The sequence below is a fragment of the Lissotriton vulgaris genome, chromosome 2_1, assembly GCF_964263255.1.
Source record: "Lissotriton vulgaris chromosome 2_1, aLisVul1.2, whole genome shotgun sequence".
Taxonomy (NCBI): Eukaryota; Metazoa; Chordata; class Amphibia; order Caudata; family Salamandridae; genus Lissotriton; species Lissotriton vulgaris.
In genome coordinates, this window is record NC_141687.1 from 1,727,996,573 (window position 1) to 1,728,024,473 (window position 27,901).

The 27,901-nt window shown below is 45.5% G+C and overlaps 1 protein-coding gene across 1 annotated transcript in view; it reads left to right on the plus strand.

Moving 5' to 3' along the window:
• The window catches only part of LOC147733201 (mucin-2-like), a 1,190,401-nt gene that overhangs the window by 682,025 nt on the left and 480,475 nt on the right, over positions 1-27,901 (plus strand). Inside the window, exon 20 of the mRNA XM_086957735.1 lies at positions 19,081-19,232. Within this exon, the coding sequence (XP_086813861.1) occupies positions 19,081-19,232 (152 nt within the window). The remainder of the gene's footprint in view (positions 1-19,080; positions 19,233-27,901) is intronic.

Here is a 27,901-nt window from a genome sequence, read left to right on the forward strand (position 1 = left end):
AGAACATCTGGAAGGAAGCACATTGGTAACATTGGTGACACCATGAAATGTTAGTTGGACAGGGGTCCAAAGCAAACCTGGTGACTACAGAGGTGAGCAAGCTGGACAATTTGTGACACCCACCTTTGAGGTCGAATGGGAGACTGGATGGGGATGGTGCTCGGACATCCTGCAGAATAGGATTCAACCACTCCACACTAGACAGTGGAGATCCAAGGGTCACAGGCCTCAGGGACACTTGTGAGAGTGGGAACCACTATGAGAGATGGGTCTACAGTCACTTTTGCAGGTCCTCAGGAAGAAGAAGATTTTGTGTGATGAGACCATCCTGTGAAAGTTGGTGCACCAAAGTCAAGGAGGCAGGAGTATTCCTATCAAAAAACAACTACCGGTGGAGCAACGGACTTTAAGGTGGGACTCGTAGCTCTTCTTCCACAAACCAAGAGGGTGGCATTAGAGTGGCACAGCATAGGTCACCTAGTCCAGGGAAAGCCTAGGTGAACCTTAGTGACATTTTGTGAGAGGTGAATACCCGTGAATGAGGCATCCTGGTGAGAGAGGGATGTTTGAAACTACTTCACCATTCTGCAGCAAAGAAACACCGGCAACTAAGACTTGTGAAAGTGTAACATCTACCAGATGCACTATCAATCCACCTGCACCTTCCAAAAGAACTGTACATATAGAGACTAGAGTGTCACTCTCACGCTTTTAGTCCAAGGAGGACCAGACCCGTAGGGCACCACAGAACTGTGCCAAATTGGTGGTCGTAGCTGCAGTTGTACCATCGTCTTGCTCTGCAGGCAGTTAAAGAGACTCAGCAGAAGTTCCAGTTATTTTTTTATTTTCTTCTACCGGTTGGATTTGTTGGTTCCAGTTTGAATAAACCTTGGGAGGGATTTAGTGGCCTGCTGCTCACTGGTCTAGTTGTTATTGTACCAGCCACTCCTAGAGGGTTGGCTAACACTCCACACAACACCTATCTAACACAGGTTTCACAGGAAATGTGACCCTTATAATAAAAGGGGCCAGGCGTACGTGCCCTGGGGCCAGTTCTACCCAGAACCTAATGGTGTCTGTGTCATGATTATGTATGCGTTGAGGGCCTAGGGCCATACACCACTACAAGGCTGATATGGGATGAAGCAAGGAGACTCGACTTGCCAATAAGATCACACTCTTCCTATCATGGCGTGCAGCTCCAATAAAATAAATTACATCATGAGGCAGGATTTAAGTGCACTGTTTCTATGACTAATCGTAAGCAAATCAAGATATATATTTTTTTACAAATCATTTTATTAACATTTTATTAACATTGCTCATATCATCAGGACAGTCATGATAGTGCATGCGAATGAATCGCACTCTACAGTACAGCAAAGTATCTCCAATGGTACAGTTGAGGCAAACAATTATTGGCATCACACTCCTGACCCACCTCCGTCTCTCTGCACTTCCTTCATGGCCCTCAAATTTTCTGCCATTTCTTAGTGCATCCCCTGCTTTTTTAAATACTTTCATCAGCCCTTTGACACCAGTCCAAGTCACTCACCCACTGGTCCCATTGTGGCAGCGGCGGCGATCCCCAGCCACTTGCAATGTTACGTTTGGCCACTCCCGCCGCCAATGCCAGCCATATTTCCTTATATCTAGTCCAATCCAAATCCTGCTGAATCATCAGCAGTAGCCATCTGGGTTCAAGCGGGACCGGTGAGTCCACTACGGCTGACATCGAGTCAACCACCTTAGTCCAAAAAGTCACTATCTCCGGGCAGTCCCATAATATATGATAGAAGGTGCCCTCCCACTGTCACCTCTATGCACAGAGGGTCGACCCACTTCACCCCAGGTGCAGAGGTGAGTGCGGGGATAGTACACCCGGTGCAGAATCTTGAGCTGCACCAGCTGGAACCTGCAGCGTATAGCTATCTCTCTTGGGCTTTGTAGGGCGTCCTGCCAGTCATCATCCTTTATTTCGCCTATGTCTTCCACCCACTGTGCCCTCAAGGACGTCAGCAGGTCCGGCATAATATTGATGAGTTTGCGATATATTGTAGAGATGGGTTTCTCTATATCGGATCCAGGAGCAACCTATCTTCCATAGGGGAGTACTCCGGGATTGACATCCCAAGTTTAATGTGGGCCTGCAGGGCATGGGAAAGGCGTACATAGTGGTAATGTTGTGAGTCGTGAAGATCATGTTCTTGTTGAGGAGAGGCAAAGGATCGTGGGGCAACCCCCTTCCAGACATCCCCCAAGTATTCAATGCCTATAAGCTTCCATCCTTTGAACCCAGTCAAACGAGTCACCTTCTTTAGTAGATCTCCATGCCATTAGGGGGTTCTACCAGTCAGGGCACCGGACCATCCCAAGAATCTATTCGCCTCCCTCCAACACTGGACCACCACCCCCATGTTAGACGGCCAATCTTTCCCTGGCCTCCGAGCATAGAGGAGCGGTTCACAACTTCCAGCTGGCATAATCAGCTGATCTACTCTACACGCCAGTTCCGACTGATCTGCGTAAACCCAATCGTTCACCAATTGCAACTGTGAAGCCCAATAATAAAGCTTAATGTCTGTGAGGGCCAGCACCCATCGTAAATTCCCTTTTCAACTTGCGGAGTGCTATCCTAGGGTTGCCCCTATCCCAGAGGAGTGTCCTCTGAGCTTTTTGTATTCAAGCAAATATTTCATTCGGAATCGGGTATGGCGTATTTTGCAGTATCTAGAGCAAACGCGGCAGAGCCAGCATTTTAAACAATGCTGCCCGGCCCATGAGGAAGAGCGGCAGCTTCCTCCAATGGCTCACGTCAGCTCTGAGGTGCACCAATTGCGGTTCTATATTCCCGGCGAAGAACTCCTGTGCCTTGTGATGTATACCCCCAGGTATTTAAAGCCTTGTAAGGCGCTGGACGCTGGGCACCCGGTCGGATTCCACGGGGGAGGTCTAGAGAGTGGAAAGATAACTGACATTGCCCAATTAATGGTTTAGCCCGTGTAGCTGCCAAACAATTCAAAAAGGTGCAGTGCCTGTGCTATTGACTGCTACGGCCTGGCCATATATAGCACAATATCATCCGCGTATAAGGAAATACGCTCCTCTCAGTCATCGTCCAACGCCAAGCCCCAAAATTACACGTCCCTCCTTATCCAGTGTGCCAACAGCTCCAGGGCTAGTGCAAATAGGAGTGGGGGACAAAGGGCACCCCTATCTCATGACCCTCCTCAGGGTTAAGACCCTAGACACCGCACCATTGACTCGCACTCTTGCCACCGGTTGCTCATATAAAAGCCTCACCCAGCTGCAGAACTTCGGACCAGTCGCTGAAGCACCATGAACAAATAGGGCCACACATTACTATCGAATGCCATTGAGGCGTCCAGGGCCATCAATGCCGTCTGGGCAGACCCCACATCCTCTGTTATGTAAAGCACTCCAGAGAGGCGGCGTAAATTGTGTCGGGTGCTCCTGTGCGGCATAAACCCAGACTGATCGAAGTGGACCAAGTCGGGCAGAACCACTAAGAGTCTGTTCGCTAAGGCCTTCGCGAGGACCTTGTCTCAACGTTAAGTAATGGGATTGGGCGATAGGACGAACATTGATCAGCAGGCCTCCCTGCTTTGTGAATCACGACGATCGTGGCCTCCCGTTGGTCAGGTGGAAGCCATCCTATTTTCCGCGCTTCAAGATACAACTGGAGGAGAGGGTCTGTAACAATGTTGGCCTGGCGCTTGAAGAGCTCCACCAGGATTCTGTTCGGCCCCTGCGCCTTTCCAGATTGGAGGGAATTAAGGGCCCTTCTTATGTCGTCCCCTGTAAGGTCTGCCTCCAGACAGTCTCTTTGTTCTTGGGATAGAGTAGGCAGCGCAAAATCACGTAAAAATTCTGTGCAGTCTTGTTCCGAACGGGTGCAGACCGGGGTATAAACCTCTTTATAGTAGGATGCGAAGGCTTCCGATATATCTGCACTACGTGAGGCTACTGAGCCTGCCTTAACCCAATCTTCGGCCACCCATGAGCGCTCCCTGTCTCGCCGCTTGATCCAGGAGCTTGAGGGCTTTATTCCCTACATCGTAGATCCTATGTTGGGTGGCAATGGAGTAGGCGCGTGGTTCGCTCTCAGCCAGGGCCCTGAGCTCTTCTGCTTAAGTGCCAGTGTATGCCGGAGATCGTCGGACGGCGCAATTCCCGCTTCTCTTTTCATCTTTCCTATCTCCTCCTCCAATTGACTGATCAGAAGAGACTCCTCTTTCTTTTGGGCCCCGATCAGAGCTTGAGCCTACCCCCTCAGCACCATCTTAGCAAATCAAGATATTTGAAGTTAAAGCTGTGTTAATCATAGAAATGGAACTTCTTTAAACAGCCATAAGTAGCTAATGGTATTTAAATTAAATACAGCTCAAAAGTAGCAATAACCAGGGTCGTTTTTCGCATAATTATAGATTTGCTGAATTCACCACATACTCCATCATCTGCTACATAATCAGCTGATTTTAAGCAGACAAAATGTTCTTTCTAGCTCAAATGGTTCAAAAGTTACTAAAAGCATAGCAACATGTGTTGCCATGATGTCCAAGGCCCATGGGAAAGCTTGACTGGCCACTCTTCTGTTGCCTATTGCTATATTTGGGAGTCAAACTTGTACCAATGAGGTGCAACCAATGACCAGACAGTGGTAACACGTGTAAAAATTACAATATATTGAAATATTACAATCCTAGAATGTGCTGGATCATGATGCATTATTTACCTTTTCTTGCGCTCAATTTATTCAACCTTGCTGCATAATTTGGCCATTCCCTGTCGCATAATTCCAGTGACTAGCTTTCACTTAAAATATCATCATGTCTCATGATTTAATTATCATATAATATAATACAGTACTATAAAACACATATTTGACAGGAAACCATGAAATATGGAAAATACGTCACAGATGCCTGTGAAATATGATTTTCATCTTCATATTGAAAGCCTTTACACTGCTCTGCATCCAAGATACCACAATGTGTGGGTGTATCTCTTGGGCATACACATGCGCAGCACATGCACCTGCGTTAGCGTCGCTGCATAAGCAGCAGAGACAGTAAGCTAGTTGAGCAGGAAAGAGTACTCTACAAATACAACTCGCACTATACATGATCCGGATGTGCCGGGCTGGAAACCACAACTGCTCAAACGCGGTCGTTTAAGAATGTTTGCACAAACAGTGAAAACACGTTCTTACATCATTCATAGTGTGGCTTGGGGCACGCAGACATGTGACGCAAGGAACAGCAAGCAACAGCAGCTGCTGCTGCTGAACATGCCAGATGTGCCAGAAGAGAGCTGGAAGAGAACTGGAGAAGATTGGACAGGAATATGTCACACCAAGAACATGGAGCTCACGCTGATCAAGCAGGCAGTGCTCTAAGCACCTCTAGCAGACTGAAGCTCCATTTTCTGAATCAGCAGCCAGATCCAAAGTACCGGAGCGCTGTGACTCCATGGAAGTGGTCTTGTACAGTGGCTGTGTGCCAGTGGCCCTTGACAGCTGGTGCAGAATCCCAGTTCATCCCACCTGGTGTCCCAACCAGTGGCCCAAGTTACTGCTGAATCCCAGTGGGAGAAAGCCCCATGTGAAGGGGAAGAAGCGGTTGACCTTGGGTGCCAGAGAAGGGTGCACTCTAAGGACTCGTCAGCTGGAGACCTCGATGCGGCTGTGCCAGGGAGCATAGAAAATGGCGACTCAGGCTGCATGGCTCCCCCAGGATACTAGACGGACAAAAAGAGACAAAGAGGTAATAAGTATCTAAAAGTGAGGTGTGAGAAGGGCTAGAGCTTACCCCTTATGCGGACATAAAGCAAGGCAACAAAGAAAACAAGTAAGAGATTAAGACCTATATATAAAAAAAATCAAATAACTCTGACCAATCTAGAACAAAACTTAAAACTGCTACGTGGCCTAAAAGCAGTGCTCAAATCACAGTAACTCCTCCGCCATGACCTACACAAAGACCTACCACCAGGAAGTTTGTGACCCACAAATTCGCACAATGGTAAGAACTTCCAAAGATATGCTAGATTTGGTGACCTTCTTTCAGCCATTACTCTCTCACGAATACTAGGAAGTCCGAAATGAAAAATGGAAACGCTCCAACAAACATCTCACCAACCTTTCCATCCCAATCAGGCAAACTAGAAACTATTGTTGAGGCATCCATTGCAGATGAGCTGCTTAATCCAGGAGGAAATTATTTAGAGATGGGCTACTGGCCGCAAATAATCGAAAAGTATCTGGTTGACTACCATTTTTAGAAGACAAAAAGTGCCAAATCTCTGATTTGTCTGTCTGGGAATGCATGCTTTCAACATTAAATGGCACTGTAAAGGCTCTGTAATTTTCAATCCAATAAATTAGATATACAAAAGTGTGCTGCGGGAAACTTGATCACAATATGCAGCAGCTGTTGATTCCGTTATTGAGAACCTATATACCATTTTAAAATAACGGCTTACCATATCCACAAGAGTTAAGCCCCAGCAAATCAAGAATTATAATTTGCCATCATCCCAGATAAACCAATCACCTCCTCAGTTAAACTCATTGGCGGAGGAAGTAAAAGCCATTAGACACACAGCAAAATAAACCATAGCAAACAAAGGCACTTTGAATCTTGCTCTGTCATTGCCACAGGAGCAAAAACCATCACTTGAAAACTTTTAATGTAAGAACAATAATTCATATTACAGAATCTCATGAAATTCTGAGCTTAGTCAGAAAAAGCATTTCAGATATTAATCCTGTAGATACGGACACAGAAAGTATCATTCAATCAGAATCAACCAACGTAATGCCTATTATTAGCTCACCATCATTACAACTCGGCTCAGAAACATATGTCCAAGTAATAGAAGGAAGCTGTGGAAATTAAACAAACAAAGGGAGAAGGAAACCAAAGAACAAAGATTAAAAACTATGGCTGTGAAATTTTTCCCAGTCTTCAAATTCAATTCTGCAACAGCCGTGGCGGCTGGTGACATTTGAAAGCAGTAGGGCGTAAAAGTTCAGGATGAGTATCACCAATTTTGTATTGTGTCCACGGTTTGAACTGACCACTCTATTGTCCTCTGTACTCGTTGGTAATGCCTAGTCAATAGCAGCCACCCCTAATCCTGCATACTAGCCATGGGAGGCCAAGCACCCACTTAAATCGTTCTCACTAGATACTAGTGTTAGCAACTCATGAAAGCAACTCACATGAGTCCTCATATGTAGATGCCGGGCTCAGTAAATTCCACCGAAGCACAGAATGCACAGCAGCCAATCCATAAGCAGCAGTGGCTCCAAATGATGAACTTTCAATGTAAAATAAACAAATGGAAGGCGCACAATTATATCACAGAAACCCTGTCATCTTAAACATTGTCATGGCTGCTCCATAGTAGCGAGAATCTTGCTTCAGTCTGAGAGCTCCCGCAATTCTGCACTCCGTTGTTGTCATGCATCGCCTTCTGGGTGGAAATGTTTGCTATTACTGCACATTTTTTTAAACCGCACCAAGGGCGCCAGGTACACAGTGCATTCCATCAAATGTTGACAGCCGGGCTTTTGTCTGTTTAGCTTTTTCGAGCACCTCCAACCAGCCTAGTCCTCACCGAAGATGTTATAAAATGCAAGCAGCCTTACTTTTGACCCATATTTTTCCTGTGTTCAAATTAAATTGCATGGATGCGGCTTACAAAATGAGAAATAATATTGTTGACAATAAAGCTTCTGGTAAATATTTTTCCTGCTTCACATATAGCTCAAGGTACATTTTGTCATCGCACGGCTCGCTGCTCATGTTCGTGGAGATGATTGACAGCAAACTATGAATTACGCAGTACAAGGATGCCACATTACAAAATTAAGTGGGTGCAGTTGCAGATCCCTCATAAATCTAAGTGTTTATTATCGTAAATGAAATGTTCAGCAAGGCAACCCCAGCGCTTTTTTGGGGGGGGCTATTTGCGCAATATCATATACCTGATACTATCAGGGCACTTTACATGCGATAATAAGTAATAAAATATAATAACACTTATCTTGGCTTCTTCCCGCTTTTCTTAAATCCTGACTCGAGACTGCAGACAGCAGACTCCCCCCGACTCCCGCCGTCCTGGATTTTGAATTAGTCTCTGACGTCTGGGATCTCGTCAACAGGCAGCCTCCCTCCCCTCCACCGCAGCCAGCGCTCTGATTGGTTCGGCCGGCTGCCCCAACACCACGTCATTTCTCTGTATGCTGCAGCATACAGAGAACAGGGAGAGTGGGAGGGGTTACTCGAGGGCAGGGGGGAGCGGCTTGCCCGCTGTTATTAATACAGTTAATACTGTCTGTTTGGACAGCCTCTCAGGCTGTCCGAACAGACAGTAATAACAACAGTGGGCAAGCCGCTACCCCCTGCCCTCGAGTAGCCCAGCCCACTCTCCTCAACCAGGGAACTTCTGCTTTCTCACCATGCGAGAAGGCAGAAACAAATGGTAGTTATTAAATAATAACTACCATTTGTTTCTGCCTTCTCGCACAGCGAGAAAGCAGTGGGGCGGCGCCCAAACGCCCCCATGGACGAGTCGCCACTGTGCAACAGACAGATACAGGCACATAAAGATTACAGAGACTCTTCCCAAACCCCAGCAGGGAATAAAACGAATTCTAGAACCAGCCTCAATCAAAAATGTCACTCAGATACCTCATATCCTACAATATAACCAAAACAATGTCAGTATTAAAAAATCCCCTCTTCAGCAAAGAAATATTGAGGGCCCCATTACGATGGCAGGCGGACAAACCATATCAGAAAACAGGACCGACCGCCAGAGGTGCGGCGGTCCTGCAAGGCCAATTAGGATGCAACCCCCATCCTAACAGGCGCATTCCAGCATCTTTATCATTGCGGTGGGCGGTGCTGTAAGCAGCACCCGCTGCAATGTTAAAGTGGCATGTTGTGCATCGCCATGCACAATGTGACAAGCACCGCGCGGTGCTTGCCACCTTGTGCGTGGCAATGAAGGGCGGTATCATCGGTACCCAAAAGGAAAAGCCACCCAACCCCTCGGGCCCGCAATGTGCCCACAAAGTGATTTACGGTATGCCTTTCCATGGCAGAGTCTCGGCCATGGAAAGGCATACCAACCCCCAGCATCATAATATGGATGGCGGTGACTGCAGGGCACCGCCACCATATTTTGGGCCTTTTCCGCCTGGCTGGCAATCGTGCGGATGGCTGACCGGCAGAAAGCGCCCAACAGACTTTACGTCCGCCACGCTACCCCCGCCATGGTAGCGTGGCAGGCAAGCCCGACCATCTGGTTTCCCTTTAGTCCAGTACTACGCTTTAGGAAACAAAGATATCTCAAACAGGGGAAGTATTTAGAGTATCTCAGACATTAAAGGAACATTATCCAATAATTCTGCTCAATGAAGAAGTTCACCAGAAGAACTCCAAACTTATTCCAGTCCAAAGCCTGCAAAAAAACTAGGCTCTGTACCTAAAACATGCAACTGAGCCTGACCAGAGCATTAAAGAAAACAAGCATTTGCAAAACCAATAGGGCTCGACAATCCAATAGATGGTTGCGTTGTCAATGTCTTTTAGCTAGGTTGACTAGCAGCACAACTGCTGTTCAGCATGGCTGAAGTGCATGGAAAAAAGTGATATGACAGATCATATCCCTTACCGTATCCTATTGCTTTTTAGACTGTCCTGGTAGACGGTGAAGCACCACAACAGGGGAGGGGCGAATCAAACAATACAATTGAAGGCGAGACAAGCCACACAACACAGAATGGGGTGGAGGGCAGGTAGGGAGAAGGTAAACAAGCAAACACTGGCGGGGCAAGTCAAGCAACACAACAAAGAAGACGGTGGAGAGCAGTTGTGATCTTAGGATTCTTGCACCAGCCAAGTCCTGAAAATATTTACTATGTAAATCATACAAAACAGGTCACATAAAATATTATTAGATACTCTGATAAAATAGGGTTGCAGGAAGTTCAAATGCTGTGTTCATTAATACCATCATTCCAAGAAGGCATGGTAAGTTATTTGGAGTTCGAGGAAAGAAATAGAGGCTTTTGTTTTGTAAGCGTGCCTCTAAAATACTATAAACACTAAGGGCAAAGAGCTCACCAACACACAGGAAGTTAGGAAAGGCAGTGCTGCTCTATCGACTAGACATCCTGCCTGCTGTTTGCAGTCCCCAGTCCAGGCCTTAGCTAAAGCAAGCCTACCACAGCCCGTGTTTTAACGTATTGCTGCCAGTTTGCGTACAACATCCACATTTTGGTACCCCCCAACTCACTCATATAAACTGAGACGAGGGGGCAGAACATGCTGGTGTGTAGATGAACTGTGACATTAATAAGGCACGTTATAGCACTGCACTTGGAAATACTTATTAAAAGTGATAGTTGTGTCCAACTGGTACTCTAAACTCGCATATCTGAAAGCACTTTCATGCGCAATAATGAAGGAAAAAAGTCCTCGGGAAAGAACATTTTTGGCTCAAATATTTATTGTGGAATCCGCAATTTATCCAGTTTTTCTAGGTACACTTTGTACAACTGAGCCAGGAAATACGTATATATTTGTCTTTCTTTGTGTCAAAACTTTGTTTGTACCTATTAGTTCATTTTCAGTTGTTTTAAATACAGCAAACCCGATTGAAGGACAAGCGCTGTACATGAGCACTAGTTATATTACAGAAGCCCTCAAGAATTGTTTATGGGCTTGGGACAGGCACGCCAGTAGATGCAAGATTATTACTACACTAAAGTTTACACTGCTAACTCTGCTTATGTCCAGAAAGTATATGAAGAGATCAAGGTTACAGGCAAGTTCCTAGCCTGGCAAAAAAAAGATAAACAAGCTCAGAATAGAGTACATGTACTAAGCAATAAGCTCACTAAGAGTCGTATTACAGATGAAAACACAATACAAAGCGCGCTTGTTAGGCATTAGGAGTCCATTTATTCAGTTAGTCAAGAAGTGGATACCAGGAAATTAGGTTCTTTTTTTAGTGGATTACAAATTCCACAATTAACCATAGACCAATCCACAAGCTTAATGGCCAACATCTCAATACAAGCAATGGAAAGAGTGGTCCAAGGAATGGCTAATGGCAAAGCCTGTGGGGAGGATGGTATTCCGATTGAGTCCTTCAAAAAGTTTAGCGCAAATCTGAATAATGAACTTGGGCCCTTATTTATGAGGCCTTGCGTCAGTTTTGCGCCACCGGTGCGTCACTTTATGTGATGCACCAGCGGCGTACAAAATGCGCCTTGTTGCGCCATATTTAAAAAGTGACGCATCTAGGTAGATGCGTCACTTTTTAAACCCCTGCGCCACATTATACCTGCATCAGGTATAATGTATGCAGAGGGGGCGTTCCCCCGCAAAAAGCCTCGTAATAGTGACGCAGTGAAATCTATGAGATTTCACTGCGTCACTTTTAGGATGCTGTTGCGTCAAAATCTTGCGCCTGCCTCACAGCAGGCGTAAGACTGACGCAAGCCCTTTCACATGGGGCTTTTCCCATGTGAAAGGACGCATTGCTGGAGTTGCGTCACTTTTGTGACACAATCCAGCAATGCGTCACTTTTGCGCTTACAGATGTGTCAGAAATACTGACGTATCTGTAAGTCCTTGCGACATGATGCGTCATACATTAAATATGACGCAACATTGGTGTCGCAAGGAGTGCGCAGTGAAAAGTGATGCATCGCTGTTTTCACGCAGCGATGCGTCACTTTTCATAAATGAGGCCCTTGGTCTATTGGCAAATCATATTTTACATATTGGGGGAATATCATCTTCTTATAGAACAGCCATTGCTTGTTAGCTTTTAAAAAAAAGATAAAGACAAGGAAGATATAAACTCTTACAGACCTATTAGTTTGCTGAATTCTGATTACAAGATTTTAACCAAAATAATGGCTAATAGAATTAGCAACTGCACATGGTCTATAATCCATAAAGGTTAATTTGGCGGCGTCGCAGGTCGACAACTGTCTTTCAACACCACTTTTTTAATTGAAGAACTGGAATATTTTAAACTGAACAAAATACCTTCTCAGATCATGCTTTGAGACGCAGAGAAGGCCTTTGACCTCGTCTGTTGGGAAAGCCTATTCTACACATGTGCTAAATTCGGAATTCCCTCAGAACTAATTGCAGTTATTTGAAAATATTATGAGGGGGGTAGGGCTCAAATATTAGTGAACACCAAGAGGCTGGGTGTTTGCAGAGTAGTTAGGGGGACAAGACAAGGCTGCCCGCTATTCCCTCTGCTCTTTGTCTGTTTCAAAGAACCCCTAGTCATAGCCATTCGTTCCGTAACCCCTTCACTGCGGCGGCTATTCCGCCACAGTGCTAAGGGGGTGGGGAGGCCGCGCGGCGGTTCCGTGCTCGTGACGGAACCACTCCGTCACGGCACGCGGGTGAGCTGTGCTTGTGATGGAACGGTTCCATCACGGCCCCACCCGCGCTAAAGAACGTTAGCGCAGGCGCGGAAGTTGCGCTGGGCAGGCGCGGCGAGAGGGCCGTGACGGAACTGTTCCGTCACCAGCACAGCCCACCCGAGGCTCGTGACGGAACGGTTCCGTCACGAGCATGGGAGGGGTTAAGTAGCACAACATCCCCAATGCCCGGCATGACTAATAATACATTATACGCTGACGATATTGGCCTTTTTAAAAACCTGAAAGGGAAGTGCAATTGCAATTTTTTTACTTGATTCAGGAATTTCAATCTTTTGGGGGCTATAAAATCAATACATCCAAGACAAAGATCCTGCTTTGCCATTGTACAGCTGAATCATTATTAACAGATCTATTTTTATTAGCTAACACACGGCCCAAGGGTATTTAGAGATATACATAAAGGAAAAAATAATGATCTCTATGCCTTAAATGATACACCCCTCATAAAAAAAATAAAGAATACATTGTTAATACGGAAACAGCTTCCAGTATCGATAATAGGCTGAGTAGCTTTAATTCGCATATTGATTCTCCCACTTTCTTAGCCATCCCTAATGCAGTCCAAATGAATATTTTCAAGGAAGTCCAAGGCTTCTTTTCCACCTTCGTACGGGCAAATAAAGCGTCAAGGCTTTTAACAGAAACCATTGTTAGGCCAGTATCAGAAGGGGACTAGCTCTCCCAGCTAAATTTGCACATACCATAAACAGAACAACAAAGGCTTAAAACATCAATAGGTGCGTTAATTTCGTTTGAGATTCGATTTACAAGGAATGTTTAATCCGAGATTGTATGTCTGTAATAAAAACTCTCAAAAAAGTAGGATATAAAACCCTTCAATGGAGTATTAAATAGAAAAAATGTTGTTCAGGCATTTTTCGATACTCACTTTAAATGCAGAAACCTTTCTCTCCGATATCTATTTAGGTCAAGATTTATTACTGGACCCAGGAATTACGGTGAACTGGAGAAGTCAGGTCTTTAGTAAAATAGGAGACTTCTTGTTGGGAGAGTGGAAAACCTGGTCTGAAATAGAACCATTGTTTAAGCATAGAAAAATGAGTATGCAATGGTCATTTGTCAGGATGAATGGCTTTTTGTCAGAACTTAATCCCACACTTATTAGCGATGTTAGCAATCTTGCAGGGTATTTAGTAACCCAGACACATCGCATTTCATTAAATGGATTCCTCCCACTATTCCCTACTCACGGGGAAGATAAACTTTGCCAGAAAGTGGAAAAATCAGAAGGGTTGCATATCTCTAGTATAGATTGGCATGAGGTTAATACATTTAATAGCTCCTTGTTGAAAGCGGCTAACTTTAAGCAGATGCAATTTTATTCTTAATGGCTGCTGTACCGCACTGCAGAATTTTTGTAGAGCATTAATCCCCAGATCTCATCAAATTGCTTTTGATATCATTTTGAGGGAGGGGGAACTGGACCCATGCTTTCTGTGAGTGCCCGAAATTAGACGGATTCTGGGAGAGTATTAACAAATACTGCCAGGACACTCTGAAAGTCCCACAGATACTTGCTACTCAGACAGTGGGTTTAAGATATTTCACTGATTTAACAGCAACTATCCTTAAAAAAAACACAGATATTTATCTTGGTCCTGACTGCTCGGTCGCTGATCCTGCAGAGGTGGAGATAGCTTTTGCACAGTTACTAAGTAAATTAAGCAGGATTAAGGAGCATGAAAGAAAGTATAGGCATGAGGAGACAAAGGGGCCGATTCCGATGTCGGACAGACTCAGGCCTGTCCGACATCGGTCAGGAGCCGTAACTGACCAGCCTGCTGTGGTCGGTTAGGGCCCTGCTAGTACGATGAGACCAACCTCTGTTCTGTTGCATTCTTATGGTTTACAATGCTTGCAATGTGAAATGCAGGGGTGCAGTTCATCAAAAGCAGGGGTGCAGTTCATCCCTGCACCCTTTCGCCGGCACCCCAAGGTGCCTGCCACCGGGTGCAGGGATCAAAGGAGGGCACCATCGGTGCCCCCAGGCTGCCATTCGGTGGCCTTACACCCATGGGGGCCCTGCTGGGGCCCCAAGAGGCAGTTTCCGACTGCCTTTTTGTGCCAGACACACCTGGACAAAAAGGCAGTGAAAAACTGCCATCGAACTCCCTCGGTCGTAAAGAGGCGACCGGGGGAGTACTGGAGGATTTCCGGATGGCAGACGGGCTCTCCGAGCCCATCGTAGGCTATCCGGAAATCCGAGTCGGATTTCTTTCTGACCGAGCCAATCGGAATGGCTCGTTTGGAAAGGAATCCATCCGACACGTACCGATTCGGTCGGAAGGGCTCTGAACATGGTTCGGAGCCCTTCCGACCCGAATCAAAATCAGCCCCTAAGTGATGTGCCCAGAATCCCAGGATGTTGATCTAAGAAGAGGTTGGTGGGGGGGTTGGTACATATGGGCACACAGCTGATCATATTTTTGCTAAAGAAGACATTCCGAGAAGAGACCAATTTATTTTAAGTGCCCTCAAGAGTCTCCCTGGACCCTTTGTTTTCATTCAAAGCTGAAGTAGAGGCCAGCTTCTGGGTGGAAACCCAGCAGTAACAGAGCAAAGAAGCACATACACCTGAAAGCAATTCAGGAGCTGATCTTCACTGATCTTCACAAAGGAGACACCATGCAACCGGCACTTCCCCCACTCTTTTCCCTGCCTAAGAGGGAATGATTGTAAAACACACCAAAGTTGCCTCAAGTAAAAATAATAAATGAAAATCATAAAGCACTATGGCTCCTGTTAAAAGAGTTGCAGGAGCAGTGCACACAACATATGGAAACACTGACTCACCTTCTTTGCACTTGTACAACATTACTGACCTAGCATACACTTTGGGTACAATGCTCCTTTAACCAGTATGGGATTTGTTCATGTCAACAGGTCACACTGGTCTGTATCTGAGGGGAACACCCCCATGTGTTAACTAGTTATATAAAAAATATGAGCAAGGTTGGCCAGCTTCAAGCGTGGTAACACAATAACTGATTTATTTGTCCATAAATGGACTAAAACCAAAGCAAAAACTAGAGGCCACAATGCAACGCTATCCTGCCTACATTGGCACTGTTTTATCTTTTGATTAAGATGTTTCTATGGAACAAGAAGATATTCGAGTCTATTTACTCACCTATGAGGAGATGCTTCTTATTTTAAGTACACTTTAAGGGTCTGTCTTTTATTGAGGCAACTTAAACTCCTGACACAAATACCGGCAAAACATTATATTGTCTCTTTAATTGGAGAACTACAGGGCATATTACCATGGGCATTATCGCCGCATTAGCGGGACTTTTTCCCGCTAATGCAGCGATAATTTTATCACCCTATTACCAAGCTGTCGCTAACACCAGTTGGTGACAGCTTGTAGGCGATAGCGGGCATTTAGGGGCCCACTTTGCATGTCAGCGATAATTATCGCTAATGACATGCAAAGTGGGCGTGCCAAGATGTTAGCGACTGAAAACAGTCGCTAACATCTCTAACTCCTATTTACAACTTTTGGAAATATTTGCGCTAAGCGCGAATATCTCCATAAGCTAACGCCTGCTAAAAGCAGTTCTTAGCCATGTTATCCAATGGAAGGTGGATAACATGGCTAAGAGCATTGTCACGATAATGCATGAATATCGCTGAAAAATCAGCGATATTCATGCATTTCGCAGGATTTTTACCGCTTTTGAGATAAACCTTGATAATATCAAGGTATCTCAGCGGTAAAAATCCTCGGTGCTCGGCGATATTTTTTCCCGCTAACCAAGCAATAGCGATAATTATCGCTATTGCTTGGTAATATGCCCCTTCGTTTTTTTATTTATTGAATGTAAGACATAACATTCTTTTAATTAACTGAAATAAGGTTCACTTCGGCCTCAAACCATTGTTAGGGCTTCTAGAATTATCTGGAAAGGAGGTCATCTAAATTATGCAGCAGAAAGGCAAGTTATGCAGCACATTCTCTGTCAGTGTTATAATTAGCCATTTGAAAGCGACACAACATCTTTGTGAAATCTGTAAATTATGTGAAAATTCAGCAATTCTATACTTATGTGGTAAATGCTGCAGCTACAGAATTGTCTTAATCCATTGTACCTCACTATTGCCCGTTGTTTTAATTAAAATGCAGTCTAGAATGGTAAACATTCGAATTCCAATCTCTGTCCATTGTTAGCTGCATATTCCCAGGATAATTGTTCTAAAATAAACTTGTAATTAAAAATAAATAACCGTCAAAAGGAAGAAAAGTAAGAAACATAGGGGCATATTTACAAGGGACTTATCTCTGCTTAAAAAGCCAAAAAAGCGGAGATAAAACTATCGCCCTATTTACAAGAGGGTGCTAACATGCATTATCGCATGTTAGCATCCTTTTTCCGAACGCCAAATCCCAAAGTGGGCGTCAATGGGCGTACCCCGGATGGACAACCTTGCAAATATCGCTGATGTTCACATTGCGATATTTACAAAGCTGCCCCAGCATTTTAGCACACATAAGTTTTTGGAGAAAACTGCTGTTTTCTCCAAAAACTAACATCTGCTAAAATGCAGATTTAGCTATCCCTAATGGGAAGGCGGGATTTTTGATCTCCTATCTGATCACTCTAGATCTAAATCCCCAATCAGGTCGACTGAATCTTTGTTGCCTGTCTTAGAGTAAAAGCAATCTACTACCAGGTTAATAAAACCAATAATTGGCACGACTCTGAAGAACCACTTACCACGAATCAGTTTTAAAGATTTATTATAAAGCCAAAGATAATTGAAGATACAAGCATCTCAATATAAGGTTCTTCAAAAGGTATACTGGCACCAATACAAACATGAATTCTCTGAACGATCTTAGTCGAGAGAAAAATACAGCTAAAGCCAATTCAAAAATTAACAAGTTTGCAAGAATTGACACAAGATGTAACTGGAGCGTCATTTACAAAAAGAAAAGAATCAGGTTAGACTGTCCCTACACTAGACTAAGTGACATCCCTACTTAACAAAACCCTTGAGCTAAAAAGGAGTCAGCAGTGGTGACTTCCAAAGAAGTTCACTCACTTTCCCTTAGTCTCTGATGTAATTCTGTGCATTTGCAGTCATGCCCTCTCTGCCTACCCATCCGCTCTCTAAGGGTCCTCAGGCCATCTGCTCTAACTCCACCCCAGGGTGCTGTCCCTAATACAAAATCACAATTGCAGTTGAAACGCCCCTCAGAGACGCCCCTCACGTATACATCTCACGTGGTTTCGATTCTGGTTTCTTCTATACTGATACTCCTCTGGGCCTCTTGTTAGCGTTGACCTTGCCTCCCAGGCTTCTTCTCCGCTCGCCGGTACCCCCCATTACATTCTTGGAACCTCCTCCAGGCCTGTGCCTGTCTCCCCGGACAGAGCTCTATTCATCACTCTCTTGATTGGAACCCCCTCACACCTGCAAACCGACACCCATGAATAGGGCCCCAAATTCCAACCTCCAGTTATCTGTTTCGAGCCATAAAACTTCGACCAAGAATGACAATTTATGCTTAACGAGACTCAATTCTAACTAACACGTGCAGATCAAAGAAGCAACTTTATCTTTCCAGGCCTGCTAAATTACTTTGCAAGAGGCCTGCACTCTGTGAACCTTTATTTCTTAAAACTAAAACGATTCTACTTAATACACTCTGATTATATGAAAACACTTCTACAAACATGATTTCTAACACATGATCAATAATATTCTAAAATAGCAGTAAAGTAATAATCCATTAAATGTGAACTGCAAAAACATGTTTTCGTTCTTCATACATTGCCATGAGGCCTGCATTTCTACGTTTAGCAGCATTACATTTTCTTCTGCAACCGTCACATAACATGGAGTCTTAACAGCACCCTAACATTGTCTAAACATTACTATATTAGCTTCACACTCTATAATATGCACTCTTCTTTGATTAAACACTCATTAGTATATGTGCTTCTATGTATTTTCAACACTTCTACGTGCTTTAACTATTTCATGCATCTAACTAGTAAATATGGTGCACTTATACATTTTTCTCAGTTTTGCGCTCTCTCACTAACATTGGTATGGATTATGCTGATACGACCCTGTGGGTCGTATCGGCAAGGTTATCGCCGTTTTGCAGGGAACATCGCTGGAAAACTAGCTATGTTCCCTGCAAAACTGCGATAACCTCGCTATCTCTGGATTTTTTATCACCCTGGAGTAACGCGTTGTTAATAACGCTCTCCCAGGGCGATAAATTCCAGAGATAGCCTTCGATAATAAAATTATCGCTAAGCAAGGCCAGCGATAATTATTGTTGGCCGTTGATGATATGTCCCATACTTCTTTAATCTTCCTTGAGATCCCTGTGTTTTCATTGTTTGGTTTTTTTGCAGTTCTTTGGTAATCTAACACATAGAACTATACACGACCTAAAACTTTACCCAGGTTATCCCTAACCTAGAGTTCTCCTCTTTAATTCTCTCTATTCTCTCTGATTTCCATAACATACTCCTTTTAACAAAATGAAAATAACGACCTATCTCATGTGATTTCTTTTCCATTTACAGGACAGCATGCAGTGCACCTCTGGGTGCATGTGCCCTGCAGATCTGGTGATGAATGACGATGGGGATTGCATAAAAGAAGTTGACTGTACATGTACTAGAAATGGAATTTCTTACAAAAGAGGGGAAAGCATCACTGTAGGCTGCAACACTTGGTATGTCTTTTTCCCCACTTTTGGATAACAATCAACCACAAGTGTCTCACATACACTCTATTATGCTACATCAGATATAATGCTCTTCCTGTGTTTCTTTATGCAATTGTTAATATTTTTTCCTCCTCTTGCTATAGTGCAGATTTTTGGCTGCACTACTTCTAATAGCTACATGTATGGAGTACCTCATCTTCACAAATCAATGGTGAACAACCTGTACATCTGCCACTCAGCTACACAAGAAGGAAAGAGGGAAAAAAGCACCAAACATCCTACATTTAAAGTAGTCCTGTCTTGGGGAAAGGGTGGGGAGGGAGGCGGATTAATCCAGATGGCAGACCCATGAGAGCCGCTCTCCTGTTCGACCATAAAAATCCTGTACTATCCTTTGACTCAGGGTCTATATCCCGACTCATACCTGCACGACCTAGTCATTGGGGGTGCCCATGTGTGTTCTGGGCTGAGCCGGTGATGAATTGAGGACTAAGCAGTTTCCTACACATGGGCTGCTCCAACGCTGGACCTGTGCTTCTGCCACGGCTACCAGCTGAGTTCTAGCTTCACTGGAGTGAGGATCATGACCAGCACTGCCCTGCAACTGAGAGTGTTATTGGTCTCTGAAGGCCGTCAAAGCCAGCTGGAAGCTGCAGTAAAGAGATGGCAATGATGCAGATAGACACACACTGAACACCGAGGCCGGTGATCGACCTGGAAATAAGAACTGTGCTGCCTCCCCCTGTGGATGATAAACATGCCCCCAGGACCTTCCTGTCTGAGAGCTAGTGCTCCCCCCAGACTGTGGTAGCCAGGAAATTACAAATCAGGCCCTGGACACATCACCTCATGACCGGGCCATGGATGGCTAACGTCCACATGGCTAGGGAGGGCCCCAGGAGAGGGGCACTGAGCTTCATTGAGGTTCAGAACTGAAGGGTGGGTTGACTTGTACAATGACCACCGCAACCATAATTGAGAGGCTGAGGGCATTGAAGCCAGGAAGTTAGTGCAAGTTGAGACCCCCCACTGTTTTTGGCCAAACTCAGGACATTGGTGTGCGCTAAGACAGCGGGGTGCATAGTGACTACGGGGAGCACCATGGCTACCACCACTACAAAGATATGATACCACTGGTTCATCTTACTCAGTCTAGGTGGGGTTCTCCTATGCTCCCCTCCCCACTCCCATGCATAATGGGTAAACCCACTGCCAAGACCCCCTTTACTGCAGTCTGCCAGCTGGCTTTTGGGGATGCCTGGAGGAGGGAGCCCTACCTTTGAGTCGGTGGCGCAAATTACCCAGGATGGGGTCCCTTCCAAAGACAATACAGATATGATTCTACATAACATATGTAATCTCGATCAGCCCTTGAAAATAAAAGTTATGATTTTGCCATTGACGTGGGGCTATTGCGAGCAGATCACAGAAAATTGGCTGACAGGGTGGGAGATGCAGAATCCATCCTCACAACCCACTATGAGACTATTGGTCAGCATGCTACAGTTCCAAGTGAAACAATTGTGGGTGAACTGCAGACCCTGCAAAACAGGGCAGACAATGATGAAGGCCAATTGCCTCATAATAACATCCAAGTGGTGGGGTCCTGGAGCGAGCTGACCTCTATCAAACGGTTGCTCATGAATGTGCTCAAGAACATACAGTCTAAGTTATTTCCATTGGAAAGAGCTCACTGGGTGCCAGCTCTATCCCCTTCCCACCTGGTGCCCCTCCATGACCCATAGTCACTCGGCTACACTCTTTCCACAACTGTGTCCTACAGAAAACCTGAGCTCCTGGCCCATGGGATTTCACAGGTCATAAAATAAATATCTTCCTTGACTACACGGCAGAGGTGCAAGAGAAGCACCAGGGGTTCCTGGCAGTCAAGCAAGCATTGTGCACCCTAGGACTGTCCTATGGCCTTCTGTACCCTGCCAAATTATGAATCATATCCAACAACAAAATAGTTTTCTTCACAGCCCCTGATGAGGTATGGACATGGCTTGAGAGAGAAGGCCATGACGTTTCCTGACTACAGGCAGCAGAAAATAAAGCCAAATGAGGCTGGCAGCCTGACTGCAGGCCCAGGCTCCTGAAAGAGTCCCCCATGAAGGAGAGAGCATGGGTGGCGCAAGAGCCTGTCCTCACAGCATCCAGTCAGGATCCAGTTGCTTGGAGAGGGGTGAGGAGGACTTGAAGATGACGCTGTCAGATAAATAGTGGTCGCCAATGAAGGTCGCACCCAGAATGGTAGATAAACTAATCAGAGAACACCTGCACCCTGCAAAACTACCACCACGTAAAAGTGATTTCTGACTAGAGTGTGCGGTTAAATGGCCTGGAATCGCAATATTTGTACACGGGTTGGTGGAAACTAACCATAAGTACACTGAACGTTGGCATCACCCCCACAAGTCCTAGCTGTAATGTAATTTTTTGTGACCTAACGTTAAGTTGCTGTTGTTTAATCGGGTTTTAGTCGACGTGGGCACAGCATGTTTTTGCACTGACTGGGGTACAAGGGACTGACCGCATTCTATATCAAGAGTCCTCTCCTGTCCAGGTTATTCCTCACACTCGACTAGTCCTGCACTGTCCACTTATACTGATAGCACACTTCAGAGGTTCATGAACACACCCGCACACCCTGCCCCCAACCATAGCTATGACACAGAAATACACTGTTATTACCTGAAATGTTAGGGAACTGCTACCCTGACGAAGTGCCACAGGGTGTATTTTGTCCTGCATAGATAGGGTGCACAAATTGCCTGTTTACAGGAGACCAACATGATGGCCTCGGAACTGGTGAAACTGGTGACGTGCTGAAGGGGCCAGATGTTTGGTATGGTTTACTGGTTGCACTGATTTGGTTGGTACCAGGGGTTCCCCTCACAATACACTGAAGTTAGGTTCAGATTACTGGTCAGAACAATGGTTCTGGTAGATGTGTTTTTGGCTAATTACGCACCCAACCCTCAGCAGCTATTTGTTGGCTCACTAGACCTGCACCTTGCCCACTCTTTAGGTATGCATCGTATATGTGGTGATGACTGTTATATGGAGCAAGATTGCACCCTGGATAACTCACTGCTGCCCCTTCCTTTATTACCTAATATCCCACTTGCATGGGGCTTTCAGAGATGGTCTGCCAGGTGGCAACTGTCAGACTTGTGGAGGGAGGTGCACCCGGCACACATTGAATACTCGAGCTATTCTGGGCTACATATCTTGCTCCCAGGTATTGACAGGATTCTTCGTTCAATGGCACTTATACCATGTATACTTAATGCGAAATACCTGTGTTGAATGGACTCTAACCATAACCCTCTTTTGTTAATACTACCCATGTTCCCTTCAGCCAGCAGTGCGATTGCCTCCCCCGCCCCCCGCCAACGTTCTTGGACATAGGGGCATATAATCAAGCACAGCGATAAAATTATCGCCGCTTTAGCGGCAGAAAACTGCAGCTAAAGCGACGATAATGGGCTTATCGCTGCTTTAGCGGTTGTTTTCTGCCGCTAAAGCGGCGATAATTTTAACGCCAGTCCTTGATAATATGCCCCATAGTTGGGACAGTGATCGACGACAGTGATCGATGCTCTTTACCCTACCTACTTATGGCATGAAACTGTGTAATGTTTTTTATGTTCCTATGTAATAGTGAATTTACTATTTGTATATATAGAACTCTACGCACTAGTATATGGAGTAGACCTTTGTGCTTACTACCATTCCTATGTGTTTTTAGAGTTTATACCTCTTCCTTGAGTGACTTTACAACTTGCAATGTTTTCTGTTTGCATCTCTTATGTAACTCATGTAATCCAAAGTCCTTATGTAACGCAACTGGTTCTTTTGTAAAGCGCTCTGACACCTTTGGGTAATGTTCGCTCTATATAAAAATGCATTAAATAAATAAAATAAAAAATAAAGACTCAGCCTTCCATTCCAACCTAGAGTGGGATTCCTTTAAGTTGGTCATCCGTAGTTTCGTACAAAGACATAATATGGGGTCAAACAGACACTGATGCACAAGGTTCGTGAGGTGAAGAGGCAACTACATGTGCATGAAATGCTGGCAGTAGAGGACCAAACTGCTACAAGTCGATTCCTGCAAATAACCAAATCGTATAAGGCACTGATGGTGTACCTCAGATGTATGCACTACAGGGAATAGATCACACAACAACATGAAGATGGGGACCGGAAGGGACATCTTTTGGGATCACTGATAAAGTCAGACACACACAAGAAACCCATTAGCTTTATCATGGCTCTTGAATAGTTACTTTCCTACTTTGCATGGGGAGATTAATGCAGCTTTCATGAAGTTCTATCAACCTCTGTACATGCCTCCACAGACTCCTTACCCAGGCCGCATAGCTCAATTCTTAGCCACCATATATATCTTGAGTCTTGTGGGTTAGCTCCCCTGAATGCTTAGCTCACAGTGCAGAAGGTGCAAGTGGCCATCAACCAATTGATTAGAGGGAAGATAACAAGGAAGGAAGGCTCCCCCCAGAATTCCATATTGCCTTCTGGCCTTGAGTGGCTTCCCAGCTGAATGCTATGTATGTGGGGGTCTTCAAGAAGGGACTGCTACTGACTCTGTTAGGGAGGGCACTATAGTGGTGTTGCCAAAACAGGACCGAGACCCCCTGGACATCAGGTTCTACTGTCCCTTCTCTCTAATACATGCAGACAATGAAATTCTTGGTAACAGCACAGCAAACCACTTGCTCTCCTATGTGCCTGGGCTCATACACCTGGCTCAATGCGGTTTTGTCCCAGGACGCAGTACCCATCTGAATATCGCAGGTTGCCACACATTGTGAGTTGATGGGGATCCCTGCCGTTGCTGGCCCTTGATGTTGACAAGGATTTTGATACTCTATTGTGGCCAGGCCTGTTTAAAGTACTCGACGCCATGGGAATCAGAGGTAATATTCAAAAGTAGATCAGTCTATTAGATACTGAACCCCTTTCCCATGTTCCCACAGGGAAGATATACATGGATAGGTGACTGCTGTGTAGAGACATTGGACAGGAATGCCTAATGTCCCCAATAATGTTTGGTCTAGCATTGGAACCACTACCATGCATGATGCTTGCTAGGGGCCCTTTTTGGGGAATACCAATAGAAGACATGCATGGCGCAGCGGAATGGCATGCAGACGATGCACTGCTGCTTCTCAGAGACCCTGAATGGCCACTCCCCTTGTTGGAGCAGCAGCTGCTGTCCGAGTTTGGGGAATTGCCCTGGCTAAAGGTCAATTGGGGGAAACCCTGCTTATTCCCACTTATGAAAGGAAATGCCTCAGCGTGCCGGCCATACATCAGAGATTTCCTGAGGTGGAAGACCTCCATGTTCGAGTATCTTGGAGTCCAGGTATAACATTCAGATGTTGACCTTCAACAAGGTAACTTGGATAAGGTGTAGCAAGAACAAGGCACATTCTCCCATTCTGGCACCGTCTCCCCCTTTCACCTCTAGTCCGAGTGGCCATTATCAAAATGGTAATTTTGCCTCACCTCCTGTATTTATTTATGGCCCTACCCCTGCAGCTGTTGGGCTCCTTCTTTTAGGACCTTCGTTTGGTCTTGTCCAAACTGATCTATGGAACCCAGCATAAATGCATAGATATCGAAAAGGAGATGCACCCTTTAGATGAGGAAGGCAGGGAGATCCTTAACCCGGCTGCACAATTAGTGTGGTTGGCCAGATTTCTCACAGTGGAGATAGACACATTGGTCATATCCTTTGGGATATACACTTGTTACTAGTGCAGTACTCCAGAGATAGGAAGCAGGCACCTCATGCACGAACGTTGTGAGGCATAAAATCCTGCTGGGACAAGTACAAAAGGAGACCGGGGACACTGTACTCCCCAGATCTCCCACTGTGGATGACACCAGTACAAATAGAATTTGTTTCACGTCATGCCAATCAGGTGTGGGACCAGGCTGGGGTGGTCACAATGGGTTATCTTTACACAAAAGGTCCGCTTCTCACATTTAAGGGCTTGGAGGATGGTTTCAGTCTACACAAGGGCCAGTTCAGGACAGTACGGGTGGTGATCAGTGGTACTTGGGCTGGGGACTCTGAGGAGCCGGTGACATCTGAGGTCCTGGCCACTTTACTGATGCTTGGGGGCAATGCTGAGTGCTAACATGTACATCAGGCATTGGCACAGTCATGTTATGGGGACATGTCTACTCTGCCAGTCAAGTGGGAAGGCAGGATGGGTATGGCTCTTACAGATAAGATTTATTTCATATGGTTTGGTTCTTCCTACACATCGGTGCATCCTGGTTGACCATGCTTGATGTGCTAACAGATTTGATCAGAATGCCGCTTTCCTCAACATGGCAGTGTGCCTGCAGAGACCCTTGCGGGGTCCGGAGAAGTCCAAGCACACCACAAGGTTCATAGATCTGGCTTTGCTCCTGGGGAAGCGGCTAAATCCTTGCTTCCCCAGGAGCATGTTGTGTTAGCTCTGGGACTTGATTAAATAGACTACAGCATGGCATGGAAGCCATCGCCAAATGGATGAAAAACAGCTGCCTACAACTAAACACCAACAAAACAGAAGTACTCATCATGGGCCCAAACCCCGATGCCTGGAGCGACACCTGGTGGCCCACCGCCCTCGGAAACCCGCCAACCCCCACAGACCACGCACGCAACCTGGGAATCATCCTGGACTCCGAGCTCAAAATGGACCGCCAGATCAACTCTGTCTCATCTTCCTGCTTCCACACCCTCCGCCTCCTTCGTAAGACCTTCAAATGGATCCCCCTCAAACACCGAAAGACAGTCACTCACGCCCTGGTCACCAGCAGACTCGACTACGGCAACGCACTCTACGCCGTAATAAACAAAAACCTCATCCGCAAGCTACAGAACATCCAGAACGCCGCCGCAAGACTGGTCCTCAACCTGCCAAAACACTGCCACATCTCCCAGCACCTGCGCACACTCCACTGGCTCCCCGTAGAGGCGAGAATCACCTTTAAGATGCTCACCCACGCACACAAGGCCCTCCACAGCACCGGACCAGCATACCTGAACAGCCGACTCAAATTCCACGCACCCCAAAGGACCCTACGATCAGCCCAGCTCTCCTACGCTGTGGTCCCCCGCACCAGAAAGACCAGATCGGGAGGCCACTCCTTCTCCTTCCTTGCTACCAAAGCATGGAACGCCCTTCCGCTCCACCTCAGACAGACAACATCGCTCCCCATCTTCGCAAGAAACCTCAAAACCTGGCTCTTCGACAGACTCCCTCCTTGATGGGATGGAACCTGCACCCCCCCACCCCTAGCGCCTTGAGACCCTTACAAGTGAGTAGTCGCACTTTAACAAACCCCTGATTGATTGATTGATTGATTGACAGCTGACTTGATGTGCACATAAAGAGAAACTAGGCAGGAAAACACCACCACTGAATGGCAAACTTTACTGCTGGCTATACAAGCCAAAACAGAAGAAAACCACCCCTGAAGTCCTGCTATTGTACTTATGTATTCTCTTCACTGGGGGGCTACAGGGATGACTTCGGGGTTACAATGAGCGATCGGAGACATGGTCCACCAGAGCCTTACAGTCAGCTGCATGCCTAACTACCAGGGTGTGGAGAATCGGAGAAGATGGGGGGTGGGGGGACTGTCGGTTGAGGAAGTCTGATTCCAAACTTGTTGCTTGTTGAGTGATGGAGAAATGGAAGGTCAGAACATATCTATGTGGTGTGTGATGAGATTTAACCTGCAGTGGCTGAACCATTGTGTATGGAGGATGTCCGATTGTACGGACAGAGACATAATCACAGTCTATAAGTTTACCAATTGTAAAGTTAATAGTTTTAATCAGTGATGCCACAACTGCCACATTTTACTGTGGAAATAGAGCTATACAAAAATATACAGTGCTGTGTTTAACTGAAAGTGTTTAAAAGGGGGTGACTTCTTAGCAGCCATAATGGAAAAACCAGCTCTTCCTTGAAGATATAAATGTGGCCATAAGTGTAAGATGTACCAGAGCTTTCGGTTGAGTGAATCAGTTTGCAATATGCTTTTAGTGAAAACAGCTAGAAAATGAATTTTACTTATTTTTTCAAAAATATTTATTAGATATTCATGTTCTAGCAATGCCATTGTTATTTAAAACAGATTTAGTAATGTGTTGAAATATGGCAAATGAGGAGCGAAGATGCGACTTAGATCGTCGAAACCAGAGGTAGAAGTTGGTGGGATATGAGGGGCACGATGTGCTCATACTTTTTTAATTTTAGAAAAACAGATCCCCTGATTTTTGTGATGCAGGGCAGTTCATTCTGGCAGTTAAAATGCTCCAGGTGAAGTGCACGGTAGGGAGTCTCTGTGCAACCAAAGGATGGGGAGACAGCTAAACTTGAATCAAGCCTCCTTGCCAGGGTGCCTTCTGGTTAATCTGCAAATGTAAAGGGTGCTGGAAGCCAGTATTGGCTGTCATTGATGGAATCACATGGAGCTTCCTCATGACACAGATTTATTGTTTTTGAGCGCTATTGAAATGGAGTGATCAGGTGGGTTTTTAAGTGCCTGCTTTTACTGGACAGGTAGAGAGGCCCCTAGGGGAGAGAAATTGCCTGATTCAGGAAATGTACCAAGTAAGCAGGCTAAAAAAAGTC